Source organism: Rousettus aegyptiacus, unplaced genomic scaffold (genome assembly GCF_014176215.1).
Source record: "Rousettus aegyptiacus isolate mRouAeg1 unplaced genomic scaffold, mRouAeg1.p scaffold_m13_p_9, whole genome shotgun sequence".
Taxonomy (NCBI): domain Eukaryota; kingdom Metazoa; phylum Chordata; class Mammalia; order Chiroptera; family Pteropodidae; genus Rousettus; species Rousettus aegyptiacus.
The window spans coordinates 58,216,343-58,243,070 of NW_023416312.1; the positions used below are offsets into that span (position 1 = coordinate 58,216,343).

General features: G+C 42.0%; 1 protein-coding gene across 2 annotated transcripts in view; it reads right to left on the bottom strand.

Annotated features, from left to right (window-relative positions):
* PCDH19 (protocadherin 19) overlaps positions 1–22,202 on the bottom strand; it is a 112,221-nt gene extending 90,019 nt beyond the window's left edge. The window contains exons 1-2 of one of the 2 annotated variants that reach the window (XM_016131514.2): positions 18,435–22,202; positions 14,361–14,688 (exon numbers count right to left, since the gene is read on the bottom strand). In XM_016131514.2, the coding sequence (XP_015987000.2) occupies positions 14,361–14,688; positions 18,435–20,581 (2,475 nt within the window). In that variant the 5' untranslated portion in view covers positions 20,582–22,202. The remainder of the gene's footprint in view (positions 1–14,360; positions 14,689–18,434) is intronic. The other variant, XM_016131513.2, reaches the window with a different exon arrangement.
* Between the last annotated feature and the right edge of the window lie 4,526 nt (positions 22,203–26,728).

The following is a 26,728-nucleotide window of genomic DNA, read 5'->3' on the forward strand; positions in this document are numbered from 1 at the left end:
AATCCTGGCTTAAAATCAATTAAATATTTTAATTTCCTGGAAATTCTTTTCCAATATGAACAATCTCATCTTTAAGCTATACAAAGGGAAAATGTGAATCTTAAGTTACTTCATAATCAAGTTTCATGCATTCTTAATATACCTTTAAATGAGGACTAAAATAATGGAGGCAGAGAAAACGAGCTGGAAGGGAGGTAGCAGTGTTTCCCTTGATTGTCCTTGATTTTTAGTCCCTCTTTTTGTGCTCACACAAACAAAAAAGCAATAGATATATATTTTTATCAAATACTCCATGTTATAACATGAAAAATACATAACTTAAATCAAAACTCTTCTAGTTAAATGATTGCACGCATAAGAAATACTGTCTTATTAAAGGCTATAGTCTCCATTTATCCAAGGGACTGATCACAGAATTAGGCTGCAGATGTTTTCTGTAGCAGGCAAACACTTCATCTACATCCAGGATGACATTGTACAGATGACAGTCTCATCTATTAGCTATCAGGTAGGGGGTAAAGCATCTGATTATTTACTTTTTTAATGAGAATTTTCTTTACAATATCTAAATAGTTCTGATATCTATACAGAGCCACTGAATAAATATTTTGCATTTAAATGAAGTACTTAGTGTGTGAGAAGTTTATAAAGCTATCAATTAAAGAGGTGTCCCAAAGGGTGCTGGTTTTTTTACTTATGCTGTTCAAAGTTAGGCTACAAGATGGGGAGGCAGTCAAATAAATGTGCCTTTCTTAATAAGGATTGAATGCAGTCCATTTTGTTGAAAAACACAGTGCATTTAGTCAAGGCTAAATTTGAAATTTTGAGCATCTCATTGACCACCAACTTCTTTTTAGTTGTTGTTGTTCAAAATTGTCAGGGATATTGTATGCCTCAGTGCTAAAACGTCCAAATATGAAATCAAATATTGAGGAATGTTAAAAAGATCCTCCCTCAAATTGGCTATTTCGTCCTGAAAAAATATATTTTGTGAAATTGGCCATTAGAAAAAGCCTATATCAGTTTTGTAGTATTAAAAATCAGTACAGATTACAGTTAAATGTTACTATTTAAAAATCTCTCATTCTAAAAATAAAAGTTGTGAACCAGGTGTCTAACATTGGTGAGATAAATTTACTTTTATAAGAGTATACATATGAGCAAGAAGAATAAGAAATAAAAATATTTTTCATAACATTATTACATTTAAAAGGTAAACTGTAAAGAAAAGTTATTTTTAAATGTAAACTTTCATACCTATTATCATCTGAGCAAGATTAAAAAGGGAAAAAGAAGAAGAAAAATTTAGAAGGTATGATTTGATTGAAAAATAAAAATAAAGAACATATTTACCTGTCCCTTCTCAGAATAATTTATAATCCTTTCTATGTCATCTCTTTGACCCTTAATATGAAGTGTGTAAGACAGTAGTTAACTTCTTTAAATAATTGCTTTTCCGATCTCAGAAATAATATATATTCAATGTAGAAAATTTGGGAAATTAGAAAAATATATTTAAAAAGTAAAAATCACCTGGTTTCCTGAAACGTGGAATAACTATTAATGCTTCCAGTGTTTTTATTTCTATGCATATGTTTTTTAAACAATTGAACTAAATATGTACATGCCATTTTGTTTACTGATTTTTTCAATTAATGTATGTTATACCATGAGTGTTTTCCTGTGTCGTTAAATATTCCTCAAAATATTTTAATGGCTTCATAGTACTTCAGCAATATATGTACCATAAATAAATTTGTCATTCACATATGAATTATATTTAGGATGTTTACAATATTTTATTTCTATAAAATATGCTATGGTTAACACCCTCGAACATGAATTTCTAAGCAGATCAAAGGTTATTTCTTTAAGATAACTTCCAGAGGAAGAAATGCTAGATATTTAGGGCTTTTAATGTATATTGACAAATTACCCTCAAGAAAGATTATATCAAATTTCAATTCTATCAATTATACTCCATATAGCAGTGTATGATAATCATATCCTTCCCAATGTTGAGTATATTTTTTAAATATTTCCTAATTTGATAAGTGAAAAAAAAAATGACATTTTGCACATCAAATTGTTGTCTGTAGTTCCCTGAGGTAACGAATCGGTGAGGAAGGAGTTGTGTAAACTTTTAACTTCTAGTTTATATACTCCTGTATTGCTCGAATTTTTAATAGGTATATATAGTATTTCTAATTAAAGGTTAATAATGGCATTACATTGCCATTATTTGGTTACTAATATTGGAATATTTTCATTCTACTGGCCATTTGTACATCTTATTTGTGAATGACCTATTTGTGTCCTTTTCGATATTTTTATATTGTAGTAATTGTCTCATTTATTGAATTGTAAGAACTCTTTATATATTAAGGGCATTGCTTAAATGTCTCTTTGTCCAAGATGTCTTCTCTGACCTTCCTAGGGAATCCTCATTCCTGAAAGAATGTATCCTTTACACTTTTTTATTTTTCTCCATATCACCACTTAACCTATTATATATTTATTTGTTTGTTAACATATTATATATCTATTTGCTTGTTGTTTGTGCGCTTAAAAATATATAAATTCAATGGGGACCAGGACTTGTTTTGTTCACATTTGTATCCCCAACATGTGGAATACTTAGCACAAAGTAAGTACCCAGTAAATACTTGTAGAATTAATAAATATAGGTTCTTTGTTCACTATGTAAATATAAAATATTTTCCCAGCTTATGGTTTTGTTTTGTTTTGTTTTGTTTTTTAGCTTATGATATTTTTGGACATACAGACATTTTAAAATTTTACATAGTCATAGTTGCTGGTCTTTTTCTTTGTGTTCATTTCTGTTTCTTTTATGTTTCTGAAGCTTTTTCTCAGTTCAAGATTAGATGAATATTTACATTTTTTCTAATAATTGTATTATTTGAGTTTTCATATTAAAGTTTTAACTCTTAATCCATATTGAATTTATTTTCTCATATAATGGGAAATAAAAAACATACTTTTTCCTATTGTTAATCAATTACATGGCATCACTTAGTGAATAATCCTTACTTTATCTCTTGATTTTGTTTTTTTCTAAATACGTTTACCTTCTCATCTTGTCTCCTCATTGACAATATAAGCTATGAGGGTAAGTACTGCTTATACTTTCTCTATATCTCTCAGGCCTCAGTACAGGTTGGTCAATGAAGGATGATCTACAAATATTTAGCGGATAGTTAAATGAGGTAATATTTTCAAGCCAAAATATTTTTTGAAAAGAGCCTAACTACTAAACAGTTAGTCCATTCACTAAAATCTAGAGGTAATAATCATAGATGGTTAGGCTTTACCTAGAATAAATGAATACCCTTTAAGAGAAGGGCACAATAACCACTGTAAACTTATAAACTCATCAGTAACAAAACATAACACCAGACATCATAAAAAAGGAATTACATAGAATTAGCCCTGCCTTTAAGAAGCCCCTGAAAAATACTCTTCATGGGGCTTAAAAGTAAAACTAAGTTTCCCAAGGGCGCTCCAACTGACATCCCCTTCCCCTGAAGTAGCAGGTTATTCTCTTAAAATAATAGATTGTTTATTACAGACAATGCCCCAAATCTTGCCAAATGCAATCCACCAGCCTCCAACATGCAGTGAGTTTAATAATTCTGGAATCAAATCTACTTTAAAAGAAAACCTACCTCATTTTTGGCTCACAAACAAAATCCCATATATATTGATTCTGTTAGCCTCCTATGACTTAAGATTTAAAATAACAACAATGAAAATACATGTTTTTATTTAATTCTGGCTCTTTGTTGATTGTCTATAGCAAACAGCAAAATGAGCAAGGCCATGTTGAAGTGCTTCTCATGCCAACGAATGTCACAAAGAGAATGACAATCAGTGAAATGTATTGTTAAGCATAAATAGTAGCTCAAATATTATCTCTATTCCAAGGTATTAAAACAATAAAAATTTCAAAGAGGAAACTTCGAGCAATTGCATTAGAAGTTGCATGATTTGGTTAGACTGACCTTAGAATGGAATAAAAGTCTGCTTATTTACATAATGTTGGCTTTCAACTGTATGAAAGGTTAGACAATTTATCATGATATACAAAACAGTTCTCAAGAACACCTAACTTAAAAAGATCTTGGTGACTTGCAGCTCTATGAATTTTTAGGTAGCGTGATAATCAGCATAACTTATATTTAAGTGAATTTGTGTTATTTTGAATGGTCTAGTTTGCCAGACAAGAGGACTATATCCTATTCATCTGTAGAACAAGTACAGACCAAGTGAAGCAAGGTTAGTATACTCATTGCTGTCCTTATTACAAAACTCACATTGGACATGGAGGCCTATTTGAATGGAGAGGCCACTGACTTTTGATGTGCACACTCACAACTCACATTAGATACAAAATATGTTGCCCTCATTTAAAGGCTAAAGGGTTGTGCCTATTTTGTTAGCTATCTTAGCTAAGTCTCTTACCCTTAATATCACCTACAGAGCAGCCATTGTCATTACATTAATACTATTGTCAAACCTTAATACTATATGAAGCCTCACAAAGCAATGCTGCAAAGTTTACAGAATTACACTCAGAGTTGCAAGAGAACTCGGAGATCCCTGACCCAATCAAGGATTAGTGCACTCTGGCATCTGTTTGGATTTTTTTAGAATTCTCAATGTCTTGGAATCTGACTTCCTTAAAAATAATAATAGATTTCAATAAACTAAAGCTCCTCTTTTCTGAGGTTTATAATTCTGTTTCCCTTTTTTTTCTTTTGCTAGTGCCCTCCTCCCCTATCCCAAAATTACATATTTCTAGATTATCTTTGGGGATACAGTGACTCAGGGTCTCTCACACATTAGAGTAACTGCTCTGATGGTGTTTGCTAGGCTCAAAGAGTGAGGAGAGCAAGGTGTTGCAAGTGCCACACACATTTTTTGATTCCATGCCACCAAATATGACACCAAGCACAGCCACAAACCTTTGCAGTTCCATTTTTTCTTTACCTATTATAATCTCTTCTTGAAAGTCCCAGATGATCAGATGTGCAAAGACTGATGCCATTCGAACGATGTCCAGTGCCACGCTATTTATAGCTTACCAGTTTTATAAGGTTTTGCTCTATAAGGCCACTATATAATGTATAGTTTGTGCAAAGGTAGTTTAGTTTTCTTTCTATTTCAGGCATTGCCTTATTGTATTTCTTACTGTAAAAAGCACATACTTTTTCATTTCTAAAGAATTACCAGTAAAGGCAAAATTAGAAACAGTGACCTAGAGGTGTATGAACACACATCCCATTAGCAAGCCCACAAGCCACACAGAAGATTGGTGTTTTACATGTAGCATTTGTGATTTGTTTCTAAAGAGCCATAACTATCATAAATTGTTTTGCAATTAAAAAGTCAGGCAAAACCCCACTATGAAAAAAAAAACATTATTTAATACTAAATGTCATCATGTTCTCTCCCCTAAATTCTTAAGAAGAAATGTTACCATTAGCATACTCTATCACTCGAAAGTCCATACTTGAGAAAATGGAAATGAACTAATTAAGGAAATGACCAGTACAGCATGATCATAATCAATGCCAGTCTTCTGAGTGCAGTGTGCTTGTGTGCTCACCATGGCCTCTGTGCCCGGCAGTACAGAGGAAGAAATCAGTCTTCCAAAAAGCCAGATGCCTCTGTTCATCCCTGCATTTTCAGAGCCCTGCCTTCCTCAAGCATGTCAAGTTTCCCATATGAATGCTAGATTACAGATATCTTTAGTTAAAAAAAAATGTTGCTTAAAGGTTAAGCCCATCCCTCTAAATGAAGTCTGATTTAGCCTCCCTACACATACATCTCACTTAGACAGCCCAAACCAGATTTTCTCAAGTGAAGTGAATTAAAGAGGAAGAGGAAGGCTTGAAACAGAATTACACCCAAGAGAGACAAAAAGAGAAACGGAGTCTCAGATAATAATTTCCAAAAATTGAAATGATTATTTGGCTGCTTCCTACTCAGAGCTCTCAATTTAAAATAGTACCTGGGAACTCTGTTCCTGGGATATATCAAATTGGGGTACTCTGGCCTTAAATTTTTGGAGATCACGCCCTGCTGTGACTAGATTTATAAGCTTTTTCTCAAGGAAGCAACCAGCAGAGTGTTAAAGGTGAGAAGAGGGGTTCTAAGGGCCTAAGCTCATAAGACCAGCACTTAAAGACTCCATCACCACAGAGACAGAATAAGTGGATGAGAGAAGCAGAAGCAGATGATGTCTCCTCTCCTCTTCTCTTCTCTCTCTCTCTCTCTCTCTCTCTCTCTCTCTCTCTCTCTCCCTCTCTCACACACACATACACACATGCACTCCGATACAGAGAGAGTCTGGCCTTTGGATTGACCTTATCTTCCTGCCAGCTTATACAGGGATTCCATCTTTGTCCAGAAGAACAAACTACACAATTCGAGAAGAGGTGCCCTTCATGCTCTGGAAATCAGATTTAGGAGTGAAAATAATCCAGAAATCAGAGAAAGCCAAGGCCAGTGCTGGTGGCAGTGAGCGAGAGTAGCTTGCAACAGAACAGCAGCCAGATGGGACCCTGTGGGAGAAACTGAAAACTGGCCACCCTGCACTCAGAGACTTAATGGAGCATCCAAAGACTATGCACATTAAGGCAGTGCCTAAGCATCTGACATAAAGAAACCCTAGTGCTTGAACATAGCTCAAGGAGAATGCAGGCTTCACACCAAGCTTATTGCTTGCTTTAGTTTCACAAGGTCTGCTCAAAAGTCAAGATAGCTGCCACTAACACCTGTATGCTTGTCAATCTGTCTAACTCTCTCTCTCACATTTTTTTCCTTTCTAAAAAGTAATTTTCTCCCTCCCCAAAGGCTGAAATTAAAGGGAAGTCTAAGAGAGCTCTTTTATATTCCAAAGGAATTCCCAGGCTCTACTCAATTCAGGAAACTCTTTTTGACTTGAGAGCTTTCAGAACCTGGGCAGCTAAGTGGGAGCCATCTTTGTCAGGTGCAAACCCAGCAGGCTAAGACAAAAAGCATCAAAAACATTCTTGATGGAACTCCATTCTTCCAGCCACAGATATAAAAAGAGTGGAGACAGATGAATAGGATGGGAGGAGGGTAGCTGTGGCCTTTTATTTATCTTTTTAAAAATCTGGAGCAAATATAAAATGTTAACATTTGTTAAAATTGGGAAATCTGTATTTGTTTTCTGTGGACTCCATGTATTTAGGCTAAACAGTGAGAATTCAAGGGAATAATGAATTAGCCCATCTACAAAAGGTTTGGTAAATCTTGCCAAGTGAGGAATCTCACTTTAAGCAAACAAGATATATGAAAATTCAGACTTATTTACAAAGGAAATCGGTTAGGAGTTGATTATTCCCATTACACAAGGGCTCTTTCTTTTACTAAAGAATACACCACAGGGTTTCTATAAATATCGAATGCCATCACTGTGGTTAACTTGGAGTCTAATTTATAACACAAACACATGTTTGCTGCACAGCTTTTCAAGAACATAACTACTATTCGAAGGTACATCCACAGATCCTCCTGTGGAACCCAGAGTTTCTGTCATGTGACAGAAAGCACTTTGAAGCTGCACCAAAGGAACTGCTGTCAAGCAAAATGGAGTCCAGTTTTGCTCCAAATGTTGCATGCCTTGGTGAGTCATTAGCCTATTCTGTAACTCCATTTTCATGATTATACAGTGGAAATACTGGTCCCATTTGACACTTCTTCTAGGAGTGCTGTGCAACTGTGTAGTCCTAACAAATATTTTCAAGTAAAATGCTGATGATAACAAATGAGATTTCCATATGGGAGCCCAAGTTCCTGGAGCTGACAGAGCTATTCTTCATATAGCTGTAATACTTTCTTCACTATTCCCTGGGGAGACACAGGGAGGTATTAGCAGCCTGGGTACACACACTGGAAGCAGAATGACCCTCACCCTGCAGCCCACACAAAAACCACTTGTAACTATACAACAGCCAAAGAGGAAATGCAACTTCCCTCTACAAACAACTGATCCTCTGGGATTTTCACTTCAAGCCTCTCAATTGTTCAAAGTAAATGAGGCTCACATTAAAGGCCAGCCAGTCGCACATCAAGAAATCAAACCTCTCAGTGGAGAAAATGGCCGCTCCAGGGCCAGCCTCCTGCCTCTCACACCCAGGGCTCTTATACAAATGGCTTCATTTAACCACATCTGAGACACTCAATCCAGCCAAGCTTGGCCTTCCCTAAATCCTGAAAGCTGAGATACACATGCAGAGGGGTCAATATCTGAAACTCCAAGCAGACACCTCAGATCCACTGTGGTGCCACAACTGAAAGACTCTAGCTTTGCCAGGAGGTGACATCATCATGTTTTAGTCCTCTAAAAATTCTTAGCAAGCAATGCCCTAATCCCCTACCTTCAGCCTCTGAGCATGGTATACTAGAGCCACAGCAAAGACTAGGGCAAGGTTGGGCAGGCAGAGTTCTGCAGCTCCTCTCACCTTATAAGTCTGACTGACAAAAACCATGTGGAGGCACTGGGACCAAAAACAAGTGGTCCTCTGATAAGAGGAATTCCAAACCCTCAGAGCCCTCTATAGAAAATGTCCTGCCTCCAGTCCCCCAGGGAGAGAACACTCAGGATCATTAGCAAGCACTCTGACTGAGCTCAACTTCAGCAAAGGTGTATGGGGAGAGAGATGATCTCTAAGGTAACCAGTTAATTACCAATAAGGAATGATAATAATAAATTAGCAAATACTAATGTAAACTAACTCAGTTCTGCTGCAGTTGCATGGAGACGACCGAGGAACAGTTTATTATGGAACACATCTTGCAAGCTGATCCCCGCTGGGAAACACACCACCTGGACTAGATGTGAAATGGGCCAATAAGATACAATGTAGGCGAGGTAGCCAGAGAACGTCTCAGTAGAACTGGAGCCATTGATATTTTTATTAAACGTATTGTGGTAACATTGGTTAATAACATTTTATAAATTTCAGGTGTATAACTTTATAATATGACATCTGTATACTCCATTGTGGGCTCACCACTCAAAGTCTAAGAGAAAACTGGATTAAGTGTGCTTAAAAGGTGTAGGCTACACTGTTTAACATTGTTTCCTTCCACAGCCTGAGAGTTACTTTTGACCCTTAGGGATAAGACTTATATGGTTCCAAGACCCAGTCATATCAAGAAAAGTAAAATAAAAAATGCTCAATGAAGGGTTTGTTAGCCTGCTTTAATTGGAAGTAGTGTTTTGTATCACTTTCTTGCTATTCAAGCCAGCCTCATCATACCTATTAATTTTTTAATAATTTTTTTAATCTGACAGTAAGGTTTGTGGTTGTTTCTCTTAGCTTGGAGTTTCATTTAAATCACTGCAATTCTCTAACTTTAAAATTCTGTTTTAGGAACCAAAGAATGCTAAGCTATTTCTTTTTATTTTCTTCAAAGCCTAACTGGTGTTTTAGTTTCATTATTTGCATTAGATAATATGCATTGAGACTTTTCGTAGGATAATTGGAAGCATTCAATTTGGTCTTCCACATACACCCTTGTTCTTCCTGCCCACCGCTACTACACTGCTACTTATGAAACTGCTTGGTGAGTGACCATAGCAGAGCACACACACACCCTTAGGAAGTATCATGACAAAGAAGCTACAGTTTGCTAGTGAAAGGTAGAAAAATAGCGAACTCAAGATTGAATTTGAAACAAAAATCTAAATCCTTTTGTACCTAAGATTAGAATTCTGGAGGCTCTAGTCCACTAATAGATTCTTAGAATTATCAACTTTGGAGTATTTAACACTAGAAAACTAAAATTTAAAAATTGCCTCATCAAAGAGGCTATATGTTTGGTCAGAAAAATATCCCACCCAAGTCTCCATTACAAGTAGAAGAAATGAGTGGCAATTTCTTCCTCTGGCAAGGACCATGGCCTGGATGAAAAAGGGAGTAATGAAGAAATGCTTATGTACAAAGAAGTTACACTTTCTGGCATGCAGGGGTGCCCAGTAGGCATGTTTTCATTCTATAGATTGAGAGAAAAAAATTATTTGTCATACTAAGGACCCTCTAAAAAAATGGAAATATTTTTAGAAAAATCTTAGCAAACTGACAAACCTACTAACGTTCTCTCTTCTTCATTCTGTTTGTTTTTCAGCCTCCTTTTCCCTCTATTCAATCTCCATGCCTACACACCCACACCCACACTCACCCACACATTCACTTACACATACACTAAATCTATGGACTAAATAAACCACAATGCCAAAGAATGCAAATCTCACCTTTCAATATAAAATATTTAAGAGATACCTGACATCACTACTTCTACAAAACTTTTTTGCAAACAGCAAAGTCCTCCTCCACTTTTACCCCTCAAATTTGTGTACAAAACCAAAAAAAAATTCAACATGGCTGATTTCCTGACCAACATCAGAAGACTAGTACATAATGATATACAATCAAGGCAAGATGATCTCTGTAATACCAAAAGCTGGGTTCTTATTCTCCAGACCAATGCTCCATTCCCTTTACCTTAGCTACCTAACTGCATTTAAAGTCATGTTCCCTTTGGTTTCTAGAACCAACAATATTCAGACATGGCTAGGTTTGCACACTAATGCAAAAGTTACCCTCAAATGAGCACCAAAACTTGAGAGCTCAACAGTGAATCCATGCATAAATGATGGCAGCACTGCCATGGAAGGAGGGGAAGGGGAGTGCTCAGGAGCCTAAAAGTAGTAATACCTGATTAGAAACTCTTGCATTGCTTGCAGGGAAATCTTGCAGGTGATCTTAGCTCTCCAACTAAACTGTGAACTCCTGAGGGCAGAAGCTATATCATATATTTATTTGGGCTCTCCATGGTACCTGCCACACAGCTGAGTACACAGTGGATACTCAAACAATGCCTACTGATTTGATCTGATGCCATGGTGATAAACTTCAAAGTGTGATGGAGTGCTGTGAGGGAAGCAGTTTCACTCCTCTTTAATGCCACTGCCAGTAAGCCCCGCAACTGATTTTCTGCAGCTAATGAAGGGAGTGTGTTTGTCACAAGGTAGCCCAGTAGAAGAACCTAATGGGTAGTATGACCTTTGGTCTCAATCTGGAGAATAAAATGTAACATACATTCAGGAAAGAGGTGTTATGCTAAATTGAAATAACCTGTTGAAATAATCTGTTTACTTGTCTGTCTCCCTGTAAACTCCCTGAGGTCAAGAATAAAGTTTTATTTTTGTATCTTCGGCAGGTAGTACAGTGTTGGCACATTTGAAGTATGCAATAAATGCTACTGAATTGAATTAATAAACAAAAAATGGTTTAATGAAATAATATGAAGAAAAGTGTAACATAAGATTTATTTTTAATGCCAGTTTATTTATTATTTTTTCAAACTATATATACATGTTTTAACATTTTATTTTTTTTAATTTTCCCTCCTCCCCCTAAGATTTAATACAGAAATTTCCATAGAATCTTATATACTAATCACATTGTAGTACTTATCACTGCGCACTATAATTACTTAATAAATGTTGGTTTCCTGGATTAATTAATTAATGAGGAAAATATAAAGAAAAGGTAGGAAATATATCAGTATATTATTATCCTAGGAATGGTGAATATCTCATTGTACCCAATAATAGTAGCATTTATCACTCTATACTGCAAATCACCTATTTGTTTGCTTGTTTCCTCCATTAGAATGTGCATTCCTTGAGATCAGTGGCCACCTTTTTTATTTCTCTAACACTAGAGCCTAGAGCAGAACCTTGCAAAGAGTAGACACTCAACAAATATTAGTTGAATGTATGAATCAATCATTTCTGCTCTTCTATAGAGTTCGCTATACCTCGAGTAGCCTACCTAATCCACATTGAGGGGCCCCTAGTAAAGGAATGAAAGGAGAAGTGTTATTTTTCCCATGCAGGACTTTGCGACATATATAAGTTAAATGGCCTGATTCATGTATGGCTGTGAGGGGGTCTCTCCCCTTTCCAACTGGATTTGTCAATTGAACTCTCCAGGACTGTGTATTAAAAATACATACTTAACCTCACTGTGTTTAGTACAAATTGTCTTGGCCCTGACCAGCCCTAGACACTAGATCTGTGTGATTTTGTTAAATAAAGAGAGCATCTGGCTTTGTAGTCAGGGATAGGATCAGAATTCAGACTTTCAATGGTTTCTCTAAATAACTGAAACAATATTTTGTTTTATTCTGCCAGTAGGAGAATCTCAGAAAGAACACCAAGATCTTAGGTAAACTGTGTAGACATAGCCATATGTCTCCTGCCTTCTCCAAGTACCTCATAGGAACCAAGGTTCACATTTCTCTAGTGCCTTGAATTGCTTGCATAAACAATCACCAAGCCCTTAGGATTCAATCATTTTGTCTATCTCCACAAGCAACAACAGTCAGCACATTAACCCGCCATGCTGGCATATTTTACCTCCATTGTTTAAATAACCGATATGAATACTCTAACCACACTACTTTGTAGGTCTTATCTATATAGAACAGGCCTAAATTCCTCTTTAGTTATAAGTGCCCAGGGAGTCACACTCAGGTGTACAGGCCATTACAACAGTGATTTTCCAATTATCGTCCAATTCACAGGGCATCTATGTGTCAGGCCCTTTACATTACTCAATGTCATATTATTCCTTGGACCAACCTTGTATGGTAGGATGTGCCAACTTCGTAGATGAGGAAACAGATCTAGAGGGATTCCATAGCAAGAGGTATACCCCAGATTCAAAACCATGGTCTATCTGATTCCACTACATAGCACTATCTCTCCCTCTCCATTGCTGAATTCTTGGCGGTCCACAAGTAGTCTTCTAATAAGTCCATGGTCTAGTCACTGAAATTCATGATTATAACTGAGCCTACCTAAAATAATTCTGGATTTTTAGTAAATCCTTATTTATAGATTTATAGATTGAAAATACTAGTGTTTTTCTTGCTGGCAGAATATCATCAGTTTCTTATCAAAAGCACTGCTGTTTGGTCCTGTTAATTCTGGGGATAATTATTTTTCAAGTCCTAGGAGAAGCAATCAATGTAAGTGGTCGTAAAACCCTTTGCCCTCTGAAATTGATACAAATACTATGAGGCTATTTTATATGCATCATAGCCCAGGTATGTCAGGCCGAATTATTTCTAAGTCAGGAATGTGTCACTGAAACAGCACTTGCCAGAGAGTTATAGAACCCTGCAAGCTAGTCCTCTCTCTCTCTCCCCCCCTCCCCCCACCCTTTCTCTCAATATCCTGCTCTGTGAGTCTGAACAAGTCCCTTAGCATCTCTGGGCCTCCATTTCATCATCTACTGAAGGGCAATCTATCAAAGTAACTGATTTCAAGGGTCAAAAGAGACAATAGTTGTGAAAGTGCTTCAAAAAATGTGGAAGTGCTCTCCAAGTATACAGTATTCTTTTTATTAGTGGCTTGGAAGAAGGTAATACACCTCCCAGAGCATCAAATTTTCAACCAAAGAGGGACTTAAGCAATTCATGGAAAATAAAATCAACTTAAGAACTGCTATGTATAGCCTTCTACCCAGCCACCATCACCACATTATCACCCAGCTACCCTGAGATATTTCAATAGCCAGCAAACATCAGACTACAGAGTATTTCTAAAAAAAAAAAAAAACGCTTCCATGCGAAAACATTCATTCCTGGTAAAGGGAAACAGAGCTAACTTAAATATATGCTTAATTCCTGAAATGTTCATCATTACCGATAGTTTCAAGTTCCTCATTTGTCAAACGTCACCATAAGAACTTCCAAAAAATGACAAGTGGCTTTTAAAATTTTGTTTGTCTTTTTTTAAATCAACACATCCATATTCTCAGCAAAACATACATATGACCAAAGAAAATGCAAAATGGGGCTTTAGGAGGCTGAATCACTCTCACACTGGGAAATTGGCCCCTGAGCATTCTAGGGTTTACCCTATTTAAAACCACTTGTTGACTCTTTGCCACTTTAACTGGAATATGGCTATCACTGGCTGGCAAGCATGTCATATTTTCAGCAAGTACAGCAAATTCATATTATGCCAAAATACCACACAGGGATTTCAAAGGTTCAGACCCCTTGAGCTCTCACTTCCAACATCCACCCCTACAAAGGCTCAGTATGTTGGATTACAATTTGACTCAAGAAGCACTGGTAGAAAACCTTGATTACTGAAATAAGCTTAGGCAGAGAAATTCTCCCCTCCCCTGCCAGGAAATGTGCCAGTTCAGAGACCTATAGGGTCCAGGGAGTAGCATAGGAAAGAAGTCTGGGAGGACCTCACACAGCCACTTAGCTGCACTCACCTCAGGCAGAGGCACACCATTGATGATCAGGTCTGGCTGCTGGGGGCCTTGGCTGTTGAAAGAGTGATGGTAGATGTGGTTGGCACTTGTATTGCGGGTATTCTGGTTCTCCACGTTCAGGAAAGTGCTCTCAGAGCGGCGGCAACCCAGGGGCAGCGTCTGCTGGTGGTAGTCGAAATAGTTGAGGGACGAGGTCAGGGAGGAGCAGCTGACAACGTTCATCTTGTCTGTCTCCTCCACATCCCGAGGTACCAGGCGGATGTCATTCTTACTGATTTTTTTCTTCTTGCTGGATTTCTTTTGATGCCCATAGGAGTACTCAGCGATTCTATGTGACAGAAAAGGCAGCATGTATCGCTAACGCCCTCCCAAACCATCAAACCATGCATTGATTAATAAACATTAAGCACCCTAGAGGGTTGCATTCTATCTCTACTCCAGTTTTTCATTTGGGAGCATTACATCATCAGGTTTTCCCCTGTGTTTTCTACATGTGAAAAGAAGCCGAGGGTCATAAAATTTTAAATTAAACATAGTAACCACCCACTCACCCCTCCAAAAAAGTTTATGTGCATTGGATTTGGAATTTCTTATTATGAGTGACCATTTATCAAAGGTGGGGTGACGGGGAAAGTTGAGCCTGTGAGAGAGAAAGCATGAAAATGCTCAAATCTGTAGCTTCCCTGGAACCTAAAGGAACTCCTGGATGAAGCAATTTCTAATTAAATAGAAGAGGAGATAGAAGAAAATAAATAATAACCCCCTTTCCAGTTCCTCCAGGCATTTGCCAGGTGGGAAACACCCTCAATCAGATTCCTCTATGATTGACCTAATAAGTTTTGGACTGGGGTAGGAGACCAGACCCTGTCCTTTGACACATCCTCACCTCCTCTCCTCCACACTCTCCTTCCCCCTCCCCTAGTTTTCCTCCCTTCTATTCTCTACCCCACCCCCTCCTCTTCTAGAGAAATCTCAAAGCAAAACCCAGGTGAATGAGGGAAAATGCCTCTTTACATCTTTCCCCTTAGGCTCACTTTCTCCTCAGCTTTTTTGTCTTGCTAATTACTAATGGGATAAACCGAGATGTAATGCAGACACTTGCTCTTTTGTCCTTTTTTAAAACAGCCAAGGAGACAAGCAATGGTTAAACAATTACTGCAAAGGAATTTAAAGGTTAGTGCATTCAGCATTCTTCTCCAATTCAGGTGTACCTACAAGCAGCTGTACTGCAACTGTAACATGAAGAGCTCAATTTAATTAACACTGACACAGACCCAGCAACGTGCACCAAAGACATCAAGCATTAAGGGACTTGTCAAAAGAAATACATTAAAATGTAGCCAGACTCTCAAAGTCATTTATTATTTTGCACACAAATGATTCAGCCTATTGTTTGGGAATTCAATTTCTGGGCAATAATCAGCAAAACAATAGGCTTAATAAATAATACAGGTTGATCTTTACAAGGGAAAGACTGTGCCTGTATTCTCACTCAACAAAACTAATTGTCTGAAACAAAAAGGGAGCCTAATTCAAGCAGCGATTGCAGATTATCTAGCAAGTCTCATAAATGAGTGCATTTGTGGAAGAGACTCTGCAGAGGCTGAGAACAAGAAACCTCTGCCTAGTACATGGAAAGACAGGCTCTTGAACTTTAAGTTTCTCAAAAGTCTGAGCAGACTGGGAAATTGCATATCTCCAGAAGCAAATTCTTGCTCTGTTCCCAGGATCTTCCAAGAACTGAGCAATTACATTCTCCTCCCCTTTGGCTCTGTACTCAAGCCGAGATTTGCAGTGATGGCAAGCTGATGCTAAGGCACCGGAGAAGATGAAATTCCAAAGACCCCAAGACAGGGGTTGATTTTCTTTTCTAATCTGTTTACAGAATCAATGGGAAGTCCTAATCATTTTGTTTACCCATGATGGGTGAGATTGGCAATGTCCTGTCTAATTATTCAGCTGAGGCATTCATTGTGCAGCCTTGTCTGCATTGACCAATTATTTAATTAAACTGTACTTAGTTAATCCCAAATCACCACGAGGAACAGAGTTCTTTACAAAATACACGTGTAAGTGAAGCTGGAGAGCACTGAGATTTTTTTCTTCAATTTAAATTCTTTCCTCCCTGTTTAATGATCTTTCTGGCAAGCTCTAGAAAAAAAATCTCTCACTTCTAGTCATACATCACCAAGAGGTGGCAAAGGCTTCAATCTCTTTATTTCAGGTTGATTTCTTCTTCATGAAGAAAAGGGTCTTATGCATTTACTTTATGCTGAGGAAATGACTTAAAAAGAGTCCTCTCTACCATTATCTCCATATAAATAAAATTTTATAGATCCTGCCTTATTCTCTTATAAAAAATAGCCACTGGCGGTTGCAGGTTTCAAAGGTAAGAGTAATATTAATTTCCATTTCTCTCATCTGAAATGACTTGGAGCTGAAGGAAGGAAAAGTCATGGCCATTTCACTAGTAACAGGATTAAAGCATTTATGAGGCATTGCAGCTGCTCTTTTATGGCACCTGATTGATATTCATGTGTGGTTAGCATTTGTCTACTAACTTGTGTAATGCAGAGAATAGTAAAAGGGAAACAATAATTGCATGGCTGTTACATATTCAGGGGACTCTGATTCACAGAAGTGTGTATTTCAGATGTCAAATACAAATCGGATCTACAGGAACATATTTTGATTAACATGCAAGCACAGATGGCACAAAAGACACACTAGACATGTAGGTATGTTGAAAACACACACACACGCGCGCGCGCGCACACACACACACACACACACACACACACACACCTTGGTTGGAAACAGCAGCATCATTCATTTTCAGCGAAATAGAGAAGCAACTTTTTTTCAACCGTTTCAATGAGACACTGCTGGAAAAAATTACATGTATTATCCTAAATTGGATTCTAGAAATACTTAGACTTTTGTTCTATCCATTTGTGAGGAAGGGCTTCAGCAAGACCCTCGAATATGCTTATGAGGAAATCTTTTTGTTGTTGTTATGAAACAGTACGTGTAATTCCAGATTCCATATTTCTATTCTCTCTCTCTCTCTCTCTCTCTCTCTCTCTCTCTCTCTCTGCCCTCCCCCCTCCCGCTCACACACACATATCCTGCATACACTTCAAAGGAAATTGTAACACAATAGTCCATAGTGACATCCACTGGTAGGGAGCAGATCTTAACGCCACAGCAGTCTCACATTAGATGGAAACACCATCAACTCCAGGAGATGACTATTTTTACTGAAACATCTGGATGCAAAGTTCTGTCCCTCTTTGGGATATTTGGTCTCTACCGCACTAACTGACCAGATATTTGAAAATGTACAGATGACTGGTAGAATTTTACTTTACATAGCCAGATATTTGGGGACTGGACACAACATCATCAAAGAACACACTAAAAAAAACACTAATCGCCTGCTTTCTTTCCCACCTAGTCCTGCTCTCTCTTCCCTCCAACTATTGTTTCCTACCTTAGACTCCCACTCGCAGGCTCTCTTCACACTTTATCTCTACAATAGGACAGGGCACTCCCTATCCTTTCAGTATCTGTCCCCAAAACACTGCGCCCCAGAAATCAAGTAGTGATACTTGGTGGTTCTGTTTAAACTCAGTCCTTCTCTCTCTCTCTCTCTCTCTCTCAATCTCTCTCTCTCTTTCAATCTCTCTCTCCTCCCCCTCTCCCTCCCTCCGACCCTCCTTTTCCCTCCCCTTCCCTCCCTCCCTCTCTCTCCTTCTCTCATTTTTTTTCTGTCACAACTTCTTGCAGGCAGCTATGCAAATTTTAAAATGATAATTGCTTTTCTGCTCATCATCATTATGTGACAGAATCCATTCAAACAGTAAATGATTGTCTTCCAGCAAATTGTCAGATCAAAAGAATTGATCAACTTTTAGACTGCCATAAACTTCTCCCTCCAAAAAGAAGCATTGTAGGTGCATGCATGCATTTAAATTTGAAAAAAAAAAAACGCATTGGGATTTTCACACGGAGACATAGATACACCTTATTCATCCAAGACAAAGAAGGAAAAAAAAGAAAAGTTGGCTCTACCTGCAGTTGTAGGTCCGGATCTCTTTGTTGTCTCGCTTGCACTTGATTGCCACGAAGATCATAGTGACAAAGAGGATGCCAGCAATGGAGCCCAAGGCGATAATGAAAATCAGGGACAAGTTCACCGAGCCCATTGACTCTTGGGCGTCGAGAGCAGGGGAGAGGTAGATCAAGACGAGCGCAGAGGCCGACAGAGACGTCTTGCCGTGATCGTGGGCCACCACAATAAGTTCATAGGAAGCCTTGGAGTTCTCGCCGAAAGTGCGAGTGGTTCTGACTTCACCATTGACCTGATCTATTTCAAAAAAGCCTCGATCACCCTCGGTCATGTCGTAAGTGACCCGGCCGTTTTCTCCTTCATCGTAATCGTCTGCTTTGACTACAGTCACCAGATACCCTATGCCGGAGTTGCGGGGGATGTAGACCTCGGCGGTGCCGTTGATCAGTGGTGGGGCCGTGATGACTGGAGTATTGTCGTTGACGTCGAGGATGATTACCCGAACCGTAGCATTACTCTGCAGCGAGGGCAGCCCGCCATCCTTGGCCAGCACTTTGAATTCGAATGCCTTGGTCTGCTCGTGGTTGAAGGATCGCAGCGCATAGATGTCACCCGAGTTGGGGTTGATTGAGACATAGGTGAAGACAGGCATGTCCCGCACCTGTGACGGCACTATCTGGTAGGAGACACTGCCATTGAGGCCCAGGTCGGGGTCTCTGGCAGACACAGAGAGCAGATAGGCGCCGGGCGTGTTGTTCTCCTGCACAATGACCTGATAGTAGGGCTTGGAGAAGTGTGGGTGGTTGTCGTTCTCGTCGGTGATGCGCACAGTGAAGGACTTGGCACTCTGAAGCATGGGCACGCCGCCATCGCGCGCCTGGATCGTGAGGTTATACTGGTCGTGCTGCTCCCGGTCCAGCCGCCCGTCTACCAGGATAGTGGAGAAGCTCTCATATTCCTGCAGCCGAAAGGGCACGTTGCCAAGCAAACGGCACTGCACGCGCCCATTGAGGCCGGAATCGCGATCAGACACCCGAACCAGAGCAATCACGTAGCCCGGGGGGGCGCTCTCGCTCACCTCCACCAGCTCGCTGTTGACCGACAGCAGGTTGATGACCGGTGGGTTGTCATTGGTGTCCACAACGCTGACAGTGACCTTGCAATGTGCTGGAATGGAGTTGGGCCCCAGGTCTTTGGCCTGAACGTCCAGTTCGTACACGTGGCCCTCTTCGTAGTCTAGGGCGCCGGTGACTGTGACCAGGCCACTGTGAGGGTCAATTTGGAAAAGCTCACGTGTGCGGTCATTAACATAGCCATAGAAGGAGTAGACCACCTGGCCATTGGTGCCCTCGTCTGGGTCGCTAGCGTTGAGGCGGATGACGGGCGTGTTTGGAGGTGAGTTCTCTGGCACACTCACCGAATAGGTGGACTCGCCAAACACTGGGTTGTTGTCATTGGAGTCGGTCACCTTGATGCTGAGGCCAACAGTGCCCAGATGCGGCGGTTCACCGCCATCGAGAGCAGTGATGCGAAAGCTATAGTGCGACTGCGTCTCGCGGTCCAGGCTCTTCTCCACCACTAGTTCGGCAAAGCGTGACCCATCGCCGCGGGTCTTAATTTCCAGGCCAAACAGCTCATTAGGTGTGAGCTCGTACGTCTGCACGCCAAAGCTGCCCGAGTCCGGGTCGTAGGCACTGTCCAGCGGAATGCGTGTGCCGGGGCTTGCCGCCTCCGAGATCTCCAGTTCGATCTGCGCCGCTGGGAAGCTGGGCGCGTTGTCGTTCAAGTCCTTGATTTCCACCTTAATCACGCAGATTTCCATTGAGCTGGACATGACCTCGAGTGATATGATGCACTTGGGGCTCTGGCGGCACAGCAGGTCGCGATCGATCTTCTGCTTGGTGACCAGCAGGCCCGAGCTGGGGTTGATGTCCACTAGGTGCGGAGCCGAGTTAGACACCACACGGAAGGCAGAGGCTTGCCGTGGGTCCAGCGCGAAGCCCGCCTCGCGTGCGTCCTTGGCCACGTTGGCAATCACCGTCCCGGCGCGCTGCTCCTCTTCTACAGAGTACTTGAGGTTAATGAGGGCGGCCGCCTGCGTCCACAGTACGGCCAAAAACAGCAGCACCGGCAGCAGGAGCGACTCCATGGCTGCGCGGGGCTCTGCTTGGCCTCGCCTCTCCACACCCCTCCGAAGCCTACGCCGCCGGCGCTCCAGCTTCCCGCTAACTCGGGCCGCCTGTTGCGCACGCCCCGGGGCCCGGGAGGCCACGGGAGGAGTCCCACCCAGGGCGGCCCGGAGGCGCGGGGGAGACACCCGCGCTGGCTCCAATGCTGAAGTTGGGACAGACTCTGCAGGGGCTCGAAGTGGACCTGGGGGCTCCAGGGGACCGAGGGAGCAGCGCGCGGCCCCGAGCCCCCTCCCTCCAGCCCGGCTACTCAGATTTTCCCCTTCAAAGTTAGCCGGGCGCGACTGGCCGCAGCGCCGCAGGGCTGCGGGTCCAGCGGCGTCTGAGCTGCGGGTTTTACGTGCAGCTGAGTCCGGACCGCACTTGGGGCGAAGGCTAGGAGCACCGCGGGGGCGCAGCCTCTCAGTCACTACCGGGCTCGCCGCAGCGTACCGGCACTGGGGCTGGCGAGCGCGTTGTCTGTGCACCTGGCATGCGCAAGGACCTCCCCCCAACGCTCCTGGCTCACTGCAGAGAGAGGACCCGCCTGGAACGCGCCCTCCAGGGTCTGGGGGGTGGGGTGGGCACAGTGTCCTTTTTTGAGGCCTGTTTGGAAGAAAGAAGGGTCGCAGGCGGGAGTTTGAGTTGCTGTCAAGCGCTGCAAGCTCTGGGATATCTGACTGAGACGGGTGGCAGTCTCGGGGCTGGCAGGGGAAGGGGGAGGGGAAAGAGGCAGCCGAAACAGGAGCGTACTCCCTCGTGCTAAGGTTAGCTTTGGAAGGCTTGGGGGGCGCGGCTGTCCAGGGTCTGAGGTGGGCGTTTAGTACCCACCACAGAGCAGTTGGACTGCGGGCGTTCGCGTCTCAAAATTCAAAGTTACCAAACGCAGCTCGAACCTCCAAATCAAGTTTGTGAAAACCGGGCAATGACAATTTGTCCAAGAAAATAGAAGTCCCGGTTTTCCCAATGTCCGGAGTGGTGGGGGTGGGGAATGGGGAGGAGGAGAGGGGAAGCGACAACAGTACCGGCCAGGAGAGGCTGGGCCGCCGCCGCGGGTACAGGGGCTTCTCCTCCTCCCTGTGTCTGGGCTGGGGTGTAGCTCCGAGGAATGCCGCCGTCGCCGCCAGAGAGGAAGCCCTCCTAGCTCAGTCGCATGTTGCTGGGGACCGCTTCATCAGCTGCCACGATCAACGGTTATGTCGACGTCAAAGTTTACTTGTGGGAGCATCTTGATTCCATCTTCCCAGAGAGGCGCTGGCCGCGCTGCGTTGGGCTCCCTCCTTCCCGGGCACTCTCACACTCGGGAGGTCTGTCTCGCTCTCTTTCTGCCTCGGGTGGTGTATGAATGTGTGATCGAGAGGAAGAGAGAGTGTGCGGTGTGGAGTGCGAGCAAGCAGGGGTGGGAGGTTTCCGATCTGCAATGAATCCGCTCAGCCGGAATGCCGCGGAGAGCGACGAACGAAAGGCCGGCTCTGGGCTAGGGACGTGGCTGCCAGTGCTCCCCGGGCAAGCCCAGCATGGTGCGCGGGAGCTGTGCTGCCTTCTGCGCCTATTCGTCCGTCTCCTCTATGCGCCCGCCGCTGCCACTACTGCTGCTGCTGCTCCTCCGGTTGCCGCAAACTACTGACGGTAGAGTCTGGAGAGAGAAAGAGAGAGCAGGAGCTGCTGAGATGGGCTACGCCAGCCTCTAGCCAATCACAGCGGCGCCCAGCGGGCCCTGGAATTGGGGCGGGGCCAAGGCGCGGGGGGCGGGGTGGGGCAGGGCCAGCCAGAAACTTACACACTGGCGGGACCAACTGGTACCCCGGTGCACACAGCCCAGGCAGGAGACTGGAGAGGCTAGGTTGGCAGGCCAGGCATGTGCAAGAAGGCAAGGTAGAGCGGGGAGGATGTGTGCTAGCACTGCCCCTGAACCTTCCTAGGAACTGTGCGCATCTCATGTTTGTAGATTGCAGGAAAGATGAAGAGGAATTGATTCTCGCCGTGTTTATCTCCCTCACATATCTTCATACCTTGACTATAATATTCATGTTCATATTCTCTCTCTCTCTCTCTCTCTCTCTCTCTCTCTCTCTCTCTCTCTCTCTCTCTCTCCCCACCCCCCGTCTCCTCTCCTCCCCTCTCCCTCCCTTTCCCTTTGTCTCTTCACTCTGGGTTTGTCTGTCTTTCTGTCTTCCTCTCTTCTTCCCGGGTAGTGAAAGTAAAAAAGGGAAGGAGAAGGCGCCCTCAAGGTGGTTATTTATCCAGATTTTAGCGGGTAAGTCTTAACTTAAGCTGACAACCACAGCAGCTACCCTCCCGGACCATCAATCCCCATACCTCCTTATGGGCAGATGCAGCACTCTCCCATCCCTGCACATCCCAGTAGGGCCCCTGGCCCGGTTCGGTTCTCTCTTGTCTGTTGCTTGTTAATCAGATGGGATCTCTGGAGCAGGGACTGAGCGGCGGAGAGGGCTTGACACATTTCGTTGCCTCTCACCTCACCCTGTTGGAGAATTCAGCTCCCTATAAATTGTACGTTTGAGAAGAGCTGATGTAGTGCACGCCGCCGCGCCACTCCAGGAGTGCTGCGAGCTCGGAGGGGAGCTGCTGCGCGGTCGCGCAGTCCGCATAGGTCGCCAGCAGCTGATGTCTGCACTGTGTGCGGGGCGCCCCAGCCTTCCCTCGGGGCTTCGGTCGCAAGGGGCTGCCAGCTCCACTCGGGCGATAGTGGTGGCAGCAGCGTTTCCAGTGCTGGGAAGCTGGAGGCTAGAGGGATTGGTCTGACATTAAACTCCGCTTGCCTTCTTGACTGAAGGCGCCCTGGAGACCGAGAGGGACTCCTCCCCACCCAATACAGAGGCTATTAATTAAGGTCACCGGCGGGAGGAATCAAAAGCACCCCATTGAACAAGTTTTTTTTTTTTTTTATCATAGATTGGGAGTGGAGGGGACCGGCCTTTGAATTCGCAATTCTTGGAAGGGTAAACCTCCCTTCTGAGTGAGTCGTGTCGTATATTTGGGAGTCTTGGGTGAGCAAACTCATAATTAGCCCAGCGACATTGTCCTTAGCCTTAATTAAAATGAGACTCACTTTTGCCCTTTAAAAAAATTAAACAAGAAAAGGAAAAAGGCATTTGAACACATAGGTTTTTTCAAAACTGCCATCTTCTTGCAGAGAGCAACTGAGCTGCTTAAAAAAAATAAAATTCTCTGTCCAAGAGGAGCTAGTTTAGCAGCCTTTTACCTTGGCGGGCGGAGGGAAAAGATAGCTTCCTCCTACAGAAAGGAATTATTTCAGGAGTGAGATTGCAATCCCCTGAACATGCGTCTGAGACCTAGGGGAGGGCGCGGGGAGCCCGATCCGTATTCTGCGTGGAGATCGTTTCATTCTTTCCCATTTGGATGCAATTCACCCACAGCATCACGGAGCAAATCGAAGCATCTGTGATGAGTATCGTTTAATTTTGGTCATTTAGAGATGCAGATGGACTGCAGAGTTGGCCCATCCAGTTTTCTGCAGACCTTGTTGGAAAAATGGGCCAGTAGTGGAGGAGAGTGACAATATGGCAGGCAGCGCGGGCGCACTTCGTGGGTTCCGCAAAGAGAAGGGCTCCATCTGGTTTATCAGTTATTTACCTTTGATGTCAATGAATGGGAATGAAGTGCATCTTGGTCTAATTAAAAAGACCTAAGAAGGCATTTGAAATGGGTTTGCTATCTGATCACGGGATGCGAATTCGGCATTTGACAGCTTTCTAAAATATTGCGTGGACTATTAAACAAAACAATTAGCAGTATGCTAAAATGTTTGCATGTTATGCTTAAAAGCTTTTATCTGTAAAGTTTAAGGTGATCTGTTCCCCTTTCAGTTAAAAAAGGATGATGCTGCTTCCTTGTGGCGAAGGCTGTCAGGAACCTGCTGATCAATAAAAGTAAACTGGCGCCTCCACGGCTTGATTGAGCGGGAGCAAAGAGTCTGAGAAGTAGTCTCGGCCATTAACAATCCCCCAGGTAAGGAGAAATTGAAGAATTACTCAGGTAAAATGATTAACGTTGCCGCAGCATCCGAAAAGATTCACACAAGATAAGAAGGCTGCGGACCGTTTACCTTGGGGAGTGCTAATAGAATGTCTATATTCTGCTGCCTTTTAAAGATAAATAGGAGAATTCAATTCATTTACAATGTCATTACCTTTGTAAGTGCAATCACATTGTAAAGACATGTTCAGCATTTGCAAAGACAAACACACTCTTCGCTAAAGAGATGACACTGGTTTCCCTGCTTCCTGCTCACTATTCACACTCTAGGCGTTTCTCCTTTCCATGCAGAGCACTCCAAATACTTCCATCTATACCAAACCACTTTTACAAAAGCTAGATATTATGGGAAGCAAAGGCATGTGCTTCTGCTTCTCTTCTTTCCCATTACCCCCAAGCTCAAAGTGAGAGTTACAACTCCCTTCTAAAAAATAGTTCTTCCTTCCCCCTACCAAGTCTATTTCTATAGATAATAGTAACACTGTTTGCTCTCAACCTATTTTTCTTTTTCCAGCAGGCACGCTTAATCATTATACTCCAAAAATGCTATTGAGTAAATGAGTGGCTGAAAACACGTTCATAATCAGGAATTTATTAGTTAACTGAATAAAACCATTCTGCGTGAGGATAATAAAAACAAAAAGAAAGTTCTCGTTCAGCTTCCTTGTACTTCAATCCTGAAGAAAGAACCGCCTCCTCAGCCTCTTTAGAGACACAAGAGAGACATCTAGTGACCATCTTCAGTATTTTTGATCCAATCTTTGTTAAGAAACACTAGGCCCTGGGTACCAACTACAATGCCGGGCAGCCAAGGCCAGCTCTCTGGGTCAAAGCAGCAATTTGGGTCACTGAAACCAGAATCAAAATTGATATTATTTTATCTTTAAAATGTCAGATATGCCACAGAAATAATGTTGAATGGCAAAGGAAGAAGACCAAATGGGCATAAGTATAGGGTAAAAGGTTTTGTTCAAAAAGGTTAAAATTGATGATTGGAACTAAGAAACCAGAATATGAGGACTAGAGCACTGACAAGTTTAAGAGAACTTTCTGAGATGTGTTTTCTAAAATGTTTGCTTCATGCTCCAAAGAGATTAGTTTTCAAATAATTCCATTCTCTCTCTCTCTCCAAATCCTTACCACTATCCTTGCTACAGAAAAATGGATTATCTTCTAGCTTGGTTTTTGTTGCATCTCATGGGCATTCCATTCTACTTAACTAATTTAACCAATTGCCAGATAAGTTTCTCTTAGAAAGAAGCTTGATTTAAAAATAACCAAAGTCAAACTTTTCCGGCCTGCAAAACAGATTTCCTTATTTACATTACAATGTCTGGAGTAGAGAGAATCAAAGTATGAAAATGGAGGAAACAGCACAAACCTGAAAAGCATCATTATTAAAGTCATCATCTTATTTAATATTTACAATATCCCTGGGAGATAAAGAGACTTTGCAAATGTGGAAGCAGAGTTGCAGAGCAGTTCAATGATTTTCCAAGATGACCTCATTACATAAAACTTAACCACTTCCCTCATGAAATGAACAAGTGCTGGCTATGTGCCAAACTTTGTGTTAAGCACAGAGAATTTTTTTTATGTGCCCAGTATTGTATTAGGGATGGAGAATGTTTGTTTTAATAAGATAGTCTTTGCCCTCTTGAAGTTGATCACTTTGTTGATTAATTTAATAGCAGAGTGTGTAATTTTATGTACTACAGATTTTATTAGAGAAGAAACTAGGATGAAGTATATCATGTTGTTCCTGCCTGTCCAAAGGATAACGATGACAGCCAGGGAGCTGTAGCAGAAAAACAAATAGAGAAGAAAGTGTTTCTTGAGTGCTAAACTTGTTCGCCATGGCCCCGATGCCTACCTTTTCCAAGAAATGCACGAGAGATCGGAAACAGTGGTAAAAAAGTGACAAAAAGCTATTAATCACTCCAAGCCTTTCCATTTTGACAAAGCCAGCAACTCTAAACAAATTATGCCTAAGCCCGCCTCCAGGCTTATCTCCTACCTTTAGGAATGGCACTTCCCACAGGGCCAAACCCCTGCTGCTGCAAAACTCATAACTGTCCCTAAATAAACATACACCACGGGGACCATTT